Genomic DNA, 8,348 nt, shown 5'->3' with positions numbered 1-8,348 from the left:
TTTAGGCAAATAATGACTAAAAATATTAAAATTTACCGGCCCCAAGAGTTGTTCTTTTTTTAAATTTTATTTTAATTAGAATTTAATTAATAATATTCCTTTTAGTTTTCTGTTTTCTCCCATAATTTTATTGGTATGTAGATGTTTTGAAAATGAAAAATCTTGTTGAAACTCACTAATCCTCAACCTTAAGCTTCATGAAAATTATTGAATATTAACTTGAAAAAGAGCATAAAAAGAAGGAAAGCAATTTTTATTTTTACTTGTTGCATTCATTTATTCATTTACTTTAGCTTTATCTAAATAACCATTATTTTAAATTCATTAAACTGCAGTTGACCCATTTTCAGATAAAGCTTTTGCAAAAATGTTTTTGCACTCAACTAATATAAAGACCTATACATTAATATTATCACTAATGATCATGATATGTTATGGATTAAATGAATAATTAGAAAAATTTAATATAAATTAAATTAAAAAATAGTAATTCCTAATTTAATAAGTATATATTAAAAATAGATTCTTCTAATTTTTCCACAGTCCAAAATATAGATAGATCCATGACCCATAAATTTGTCCACGTTTTAGAGAGGTGGTGCCATTTATTGCTTTGAAGTTTGAATAAGATAGTAGATAGTTGAAGAAAAGAAAAGCAATCTAATATAATTAATGAAAGTAAGTGGTCCTTTATGTAATAATAAAGAATTTAATATACGGTCGATGAAAGAAACGACGTGTCTCGCGTATAGTGGGGCCCCTATATACTCTCAAAATTTGATACCTCTAACTCTAACCATGGTTCCATGTTCCTTCAAAACATCATCTTCAATGAGAATAATTGCTACAAACCCCACATCTACAAAAAGTAGGGGGAAATTTTATAAAGAAAATAATTTATGCACATAATAATAATAATAATAAAAAAAGAAATGAAAAGCCAAAATTATCTCCACCATCTTCCTCCTTAGACTCTTTAATACAAACAAACTCTATTGGGATTATAAATGACATCTGTGGTTTCTGCCTTCCATAAAAAATAAAAAAAATAGTTTTTCAAAATTTAAAAATTTACAGTATACGATCATTTATAAGCCACCAAATATGTAAATTATTTTATTTGCTTTTTATATATCTATATTTTTACTCTATATTATATATAATGAAGATATAAAAATGGTATCTATGTCTACAAAATTTAATAGTGATGAGGATAAAGTATCGAATTAGATTTATGCTACTCTAATCTTTCACGCTAAATAAACTACTTATATCAGTTTCTAATTAATTTAATTTATGTGTATTAATAATGCTACAAGGTCAACAAATAAGAATTTTATTTTTTTAACAAAAGTCATTTTAAATAATTACTCATAATAATAATAATAACTTTTATTATATCGTTTTATATTCTATGTTTCTATTCAATAAAAATTAATTAGAAATTTTTACATAGAAGTACATAAAAATTATTATTTTTAAATATTTTACTATTTATAAATGATATTTATGAGCTTTGTTAGGGAATTTATACAAACTTTTTGGTAGCATACTTATGTATATTTATATGAATTTATACGAAAAGATTGATATGCTTTATTTATTTATTTAATTAAGAAGTGACTATTTGCAGATTTTTAAAATTTAGATGATGAAGGACTAATTTATCCTCAAATTTTTTAATCAGGATTTATTATTTTAATTAATTCTATAGCATATACATTATTTTATTTTATTTTTTGCTATAATTTTGTAGTATCCTGCTTATGTATGCAAGTTTTACTCGTTGTTTTTGTCTTTTGTCTTCTCAAACTCAAAATTCTGCAACTAAAAAACTCGCTCCTCCTTCTTCTTTAGATTCCTTTCTCTCATCTTTGTTCTTGGAATCTCATTCACTAGTTACTACACTTAACTTCTCTTTTAGCAACGGTTCCACAAAACCCGCAACTCCTTTCAGTTCAGCTTTTCATCGTCATTACTTTCTTATTATTTATTCAGCTATTTATTTATTTTCAAATTTTAACAGGTGAGCTTGTGTTCTCATTTCTCAAGGTTATATGGTTTTCTCAGAAACACGTTTTTTGGGGTCAAACTTGAACCTTCTTTGCTGTCAGTGTTTTCAAATTCGATCTGTCTCTGACACTGTTCAAGGAACGTGCTTTGTTTTGTGTCTTTTTGTGGCTGCTTAAGAAGTACATAGAGATATAGGTACTTGCTTTTGGTACTATAGACATGTTTGGTTGCTGAGAAAATAAGCTGGGTGGGAAGAAAGAAAAGGGTTGCCAATTTTTTGTTAAAAAAGTGTTCTTTGTGTTTGGTCAAATGCCTGTGTTAATCCAAGCTGGGATTTTCATTATGGGGTTTGTGCCTTTTCTGATCTTGGATGAATGGGAAAAGCAGATCAAGTGTTTGATATAAAGGATTGAACTGCATTTGCATCAGTTTTGGATTTTCTTTTGCTGTGTGAAAGTGATTTTTTTAAATTTATTTTTGTAATTTTTTTTTATGGATTTGACTATTGGGGGTGCATGATGTGTGATGGATTGTATAGGTAAATTATTCTTATCTTATTATTATGTGCTTGGTTTTTCAATTCAACCAAGTAATGCTAAGGTCAAGCTTTGATTTTTCATGTTTCTAGACTTTGTTTTTATGTGAATGACTTTGAAACTTGAAAATTGAGAGTCCTATTAATTAGCCTAGGATTGACCAATTCAAATATGATGAACCAAGCACCACGCATCATTTAGTTACTAGTGGCATTTTGATTTGATATATTTTGTTGTGTGAATGTGACTAATGCAACTTTTTGGTGGATTTTGCAGGTGTGTCAATGGATTGGATGATCAATAGCAATAGGGATTAGCAGAAGAATAGAGAAAATGAAAGAGGAATCAACAGGACTAATCATTGGGATCTCCATAGGTGTAGTTATTGGAGTTGTTCTTGCAATTTCTGCACTTTTCTGCTTTAGATACCATAGGAAGCGTTCACAGATTGGGAACAGCAGTTCCAGGAGGGCAGCCACCATACCAATTCGCGCAAATGGTGCCGATTCGTGTACTATTCTCTCTGACTCAACCTTAGGTCCAGAATCACCTGTGAAGGCCGCGTCGCGAAACGGGGGCATGTCCTTCTGGCTTGATGGATTTAAGAAGAGTAGCATGGTTTCAGCATCTGGTATACCAGAATATTCTTACAAGTATGTTTCTTCCTGTAGTGAATTTGCTTCCTCATGTCCTAGTCTTTTTGGTTTTGAGAATTTAGTGTGAATTCTGCTACATTTTCATGCCATAAGAGTTGACAACATGGTAGGCCGGATTATATTGCAAGGCTCCCACTTAGCAGAGCCTTTGATTTGTACCTGTGATACTGAACTCCAGTCACAAGGCAGTAATCTTAGGTTGCATTTGGGTTTTGTCTGAGAGAAAAATGAGTTGTGTCCAAAATCTCAGTATCTCTTCTCACATACAGGATTCAAATGCAAGCCTGATGATCCTTTCATTCAGTAATCTAGAATTCTAGATAGCAATTTAAACTGAGAATTGGTAATTGGTATCCAATCCCTGTCGAATGAGATATCCTGAGCTTTCGCTATATTACTAGTCCAAACTAGTACACTTGCCAGAGACATATCAATGTTGTGGCAAAACTCACCTCATCAAAATGTCCTTTGGGATTATGTGTAAAAACCAGCCCTCTGATCTATTTTCTTCCACTTGTATGAGGAATGTGAAATGGTCCATGTAGGATTGTGTTAAATCACTGCAATAGTTCTGGTTTTAAGTTGTGCTCTTTTTGCAAGCGCTTGATCCAATCCTACCATTATAGCTGTTAAGATAGAAGCTTTGATTGCTATAGGCATTTGACTGATCATATCTAATCATAAATTACATAATCTGTTTCAAAACTTTGGTGCCCACTAATGGATTCTGTAAGTGAGGTTTCCATGCCATTATCCTTTTCTTCTTTCATTCTGTTTAATGCTTTTATTTGCATTTCAGGGATTTGCAGAAAGCAACCTATAATTTTACAACACTCATAGGACAAGGTGCCTTTGGTCCTGTTTATAAAGCTCAGATGTGTACTGGGGAGACTGTTGCGGTTAAAGTTCTTGCAACAAATTCCAAGCAAGGGGAAAAAGAATTTCACACCGAGGTAAAGATGGTTAATGATAACAGTTTCTCAACTATAGCCATGGAGTAACCCAATTCCACTAACAGAATTAGTCCATGTTTCATAACAAAACTCTGTGATTGATGAAATTTATGCTAAATATTCTAGCTCGATAAATATATGAATGTATAACCATCCTTTTGAAGAGTTAAAATATTGGAACCATGTTTATTACTATATGTAAGTACTAAATTATATTGTTTTATTTTCTGCAATTGAGTAATTTGTTTTTGTTCTGTCAATATTGGTTAGGTTATGTTGTTGGGAAGGTTGCATCATAGAAACCTGGTCAATTTGGTTGGATATTGTGCAGAAAAGGGGCAACATATGCTTGTATATGTTTACATGAGTAAAGGCAGCTTGGCTTCCCACTTGTACAGTAAGTTGTTTTTGTCTTTGTCTATCTTTATTCTCTTTGGTCTGAGAAATTGCAAGTCCTGAATTTCATTAGTTAGTCACTTTTCTTGGCAACGATCCAAGTTTGTTTAGTTTCTGGCATTGTTAGAATAAAGTGATTCTACTCATAATCCCCGAATTTCTCTTATTTAATCTGACATGTATTAATATATAGCACTTACTTCTCAAGCTTTACTGTTGTATTGCATATTCAATAGCAAATGAATAGATACTTTCTTTATTTCTCTTTCTCAGGCGAAGAGAATGGGACGCTGGGTTGGGATTTGAGGGTGCACATAGCTTTAGATGTAGCAAGAGGCTTGGAATATCTTCATGATGGAGTAAGTATCATCCATGTCATAACTCATAAGCACTAAGGTCATTCAGCTTTGTGTATTTTGGTCATGATTGTTCTTGTTCTTGTTGTTTTTTGTCACTTCAGGCAGTTCCTCCTGTAATCCATAGAGATATCAAGTCTAACAATATTCTCTTGGACCAGTCGATGCGAGCCAGGGTATGGTCTTGTTAGTCATCACCTTCATCACACAGAAAGTACTTTCTCAGTGAATAAAAAGGGAATTAATATAGTAACTAACAAAAACTTAGACGAGTTAAGGTCGCGCAGATAGAATGATCATGAAAAATATGTAGTTAATTTAGTCATTTGTTGTTACTTAGGATGATTCTTAGTTTCTTACTATGTAATTCTGAATCAAACAGGTTGCTGATTTTGGGCTTTCAAGAGAAGAGGTGGTAGATAAACAGGCAGCAATTCGCGGAACCTTTGGATACCTTGATCCTGAGTATATATCTTCGGGAACATTCACTAAGAAGAGTGATGTTTATAGTTTCGGTGTGTTGCTCTTTGAACTTATAGCTGGAAGAAATCCACAGCAGGGTCTAATGGAATATGTTGAACTTGTAAGACCTCTCTCTTGAAGTGAACAATGTCAAATTCAAGATCATTGTTGTAGATTCTAGACAAGTTATGCATAATTCATTCCTTTATTATCCTAATGAATACTATTTCCTTGATGATTAGGCGGCAATGAACACAGATGGAAAAGTTGGTTGGGAGGAGATTGTTGATTCTAGGCTAGAGGGTAAGTGTGACTTTCAAGAGCTCAATGAAGTCGCGGCCCTTGCCTACAAGTGCATCAACCGTGCTCCGAGGAAGCGGCCGTCCATGAGGGACATCGTGCAGGTGCTGACGAGGATTGCGAAGTCTCGGCACCACAAGAATCATCACCACCACAAAAAGTCCTTGTCAGCAACAACAGCAGATGAAGTTTCCATTGATGTTGATAATCAAGAGACCAAGGTTACTGCTGTTTCTCAACACAGGAGAGAAGAGTCTATAGATAGTGCAGCTGACATGTATGATGTGTAGAATATTGTTTTCTTTTTTTTTTTTTGCATTTATTTTATTGTTATATTTTCAGTTTTGGTGTTTGGCTTTGGATATATGATCATGGTCTTAACTAGACATTTTAGTCCTGAGTGATTTAATTATTGATGCTTGGCATCATCTTTTGTAATTTTGTGTATCATTTTTCTTTCATTTTTTGGTTCCTTGTCTCACCTAGTTTCTGTTATCTTGCTGAAATGACAATCCAAAATTTGTATATTTATAATGCAATTTAAGTCACAGGGGAACAACTTAGGTTCCATCCCCACTGAATTAACAATCTATATGTAATTTTGGTTCCTTGTCTCACCTTGTTTCTGCTTGAGATTTTATATTCTATATGATGATTAAATTAATATTTGTTATAGTTGTACTTGTTAAGCTCTGCTAGTGTACCAGTTTCATTATTCAAATTGAATAAACTCAATTAAGATTTGGATCAGTTAAGGGGAAATCAAGTAGTTTGATATCTCTTTTTAAGTTTTTATTGCCATAAAAGTTTGATCAATTTAATCACAAATTAAAGTGCAATATAAAAAAGGATAAAATTTTATATGTTACACAAATGAGAACGTGATCAACAGACGAATGATTAAGATTCTAATGACTGATACAACATTATTATTAATATAATAACTAAGATAAGATATACCTCACTCGTCCCTTGCAGCTGATTAAAGAAGGAAAATTCTTTAGAGCAAAAAACAATACAATATTAGAAAAATCCATAAAAATTGCGTTTGTAAGAGATTTATTTTGCCAAAAGATAATAAAAAAGAGGACAGTGATTGTGATCTGTGATCATCATTGAAATATTTTTCACCCAAATAGTGAACCCGCGCTACACACTAGTTCTTCTTTAATTAATTATGGTCTGGACTGCCGCAACAGAGCCAACTAATAAAACAGAAGCAGAGTTCTCCCCGTTCACTTCCAAGAGAAAGCATACATAAAAGTTATTTTGTGTGTGTGTGTGTTTTTTTTTCAGTTTTATTTAATTGCATAAAATAATGTAGAATATATAGGGGAGAGGGTATTAGGTGGAAAAAGATTATTAGGCTCACCGAAAGATTGCGAACGGATTATAGGACTCACATCAGTTTAACGATCTATCTCAAACACACGGCCATTGCTCTCTCCTTCTCTCCCCGTCGATCTATGTTTATGCTATGTTTGATCTGTTTTATGTATGTAATTAACTGTTCTAATTTTTATAGGCATACAATTGTTGATGCAGAACTGAACTTATTCTTGCAGACCATTTAAAAAAAAACACACCCCGCGCATGACCCCCTTTCCCCCCATTTAAGCCCCTTCGTGAGTGGTCATGGAACCCACCCTTGTCTCAGCGCTGCCGTGTGATTTCCTTCTCCGGAAAAGACGCCGTCTCTCTGTTGCTGTATTCAGAGGAGAGGGATTCTCGGTCATGGGGTTGCGTCGCCGTCGCCGAATTCGATTATCTGCGTCTTCATCGGAATGCTGCGCCTGCTCCTCTCTCACAAGCTTCAATCTCCATCAGAGTCACCATCTGAGTATTCAAGAGATTTAGGGGCTAGAAGCTTTGAAGACACTGCCGTCGATCAGAGCTTCGCCTCGCCGGGATGCTTTCGATCAGGTCTCACGCGTAGGTGGAGAGGGAAACTTAGTTTTGAAATCCGGGTCGGGTTGGGTCTTGGAGCTTCTGTTTTTTGGGTCTGGGATAGGTTTTTGACCCGGGTCCTGTCCAAAAAAAAACACCCTAGTGAGTGTGTCACTGAGCTCAGCCATAGCTTCTTCACAGTTCACAAGTCGCAACCCAAACCAAAACCCTAGCTCCTTCAACGGTTCTGCCGCCGCGGTCCGTGATTGTCGGCGCCTCCGCAGCTTCCTCCTTCAACCCAGGTAATGGTGCTTTTGATTGGGTTGTTGGTAACGGTGTTTTTTATTGAATTTATTGGTAATGGTGTTCTTGATTTTTGGCTCTATTTGCTGCTGTTTCAAACTTTGTGAATGATTTATTGATTTCAGTTATGGACGATAGTATTAATAAAAAAAATAATTGCTGATAATAATGTATTTGCTTACCTGTCAATCCTCCTATTTTGAATGATGATGCCGTAAAAAAATTGTTCTATGAGTCAATTCTTTGTTTAATGAAAATGATATGAAAATGAAGGAGTTATGCCTTCAAGATTCGATAACTAGCTTATTTTGATGATTTGTGTTTGTCAACAGATCTTAATGTTAAAAAAAAATTTTCAATTTTTTTGACATCGTTTTATTTTGGCAACAAACTATAAATGATATGAATATCTGTGATTAATTTAATTGTGTATTCATTTTTTAGGATAGACCAAATATGTTCAATCTTTTTTTTTTTTTTTTGTTA

General features: G+C 33.7%; 1 protein-coding gene across 2 annotated transcripts; it reads left to right on the top strand.

Annotated features, from left to right (window-relative positions):
* The first annotated feature begins 1,801 nt into the window (after positions 1–1,801).
* LOC107462440 (calcium/calmodulin-regulated receptor-like kinase 1) lies at positions 1,802–6,289 on the top strand. Of its 2 annotated transcripts, none has more exons than XM_016081024.3 (8): positions 1,802–2,026; positions 2,826–3,202; positions 4,005–4,158; positions 4,429–4,555; positions 4,828–4,913; positions 5,015–5,086; positions 5,293–5,493; positions 5,615–6,289. In XM_016081024.3, exons 2-8 carry the CDS (start codon positions 2,883–2,885, stop codon positions 5,960–5,962), a joined length of 1,308 nt encoding a protein of 435 aa, XP_015936510.1. In that variant the 5' UTR covers positions 1,802–2,026; positions 2,826–2,882; the 3' UTR covers positions 5,963–6,289. The 2 variants fall into 2 exon arrangements, with proteins under 2 accessions (XP_015936510.1, XP_020985116.1); XM_021129457.2 differs by lacking the exon at positions 1,802–2,026 and adding an exon at positions 2,049–2,208.
* The last annotated feature ends 2,059 nt before the right edge of the window (positions 6,290–8,348 follow it).

The sequence above is a fragment of the Arachis duranensis genome, chromosome 8 (assembly GCF_000817695.3).
Source record: "Arachis duranensis cultivar V14167 chromosome 8, aradu.V14167.gnm2.J7QH, whole genome shotgun sequence".
Lineage (NCBI taxonomy): Eukaryota > Viridiplantae > Streptophyta > Magnoliopsida > Fabales > Fabaceae > Arachis > Arachis duranensis.
This window is presented reverse-complemented; position numbering and strand designations above follow the sequence as displayed.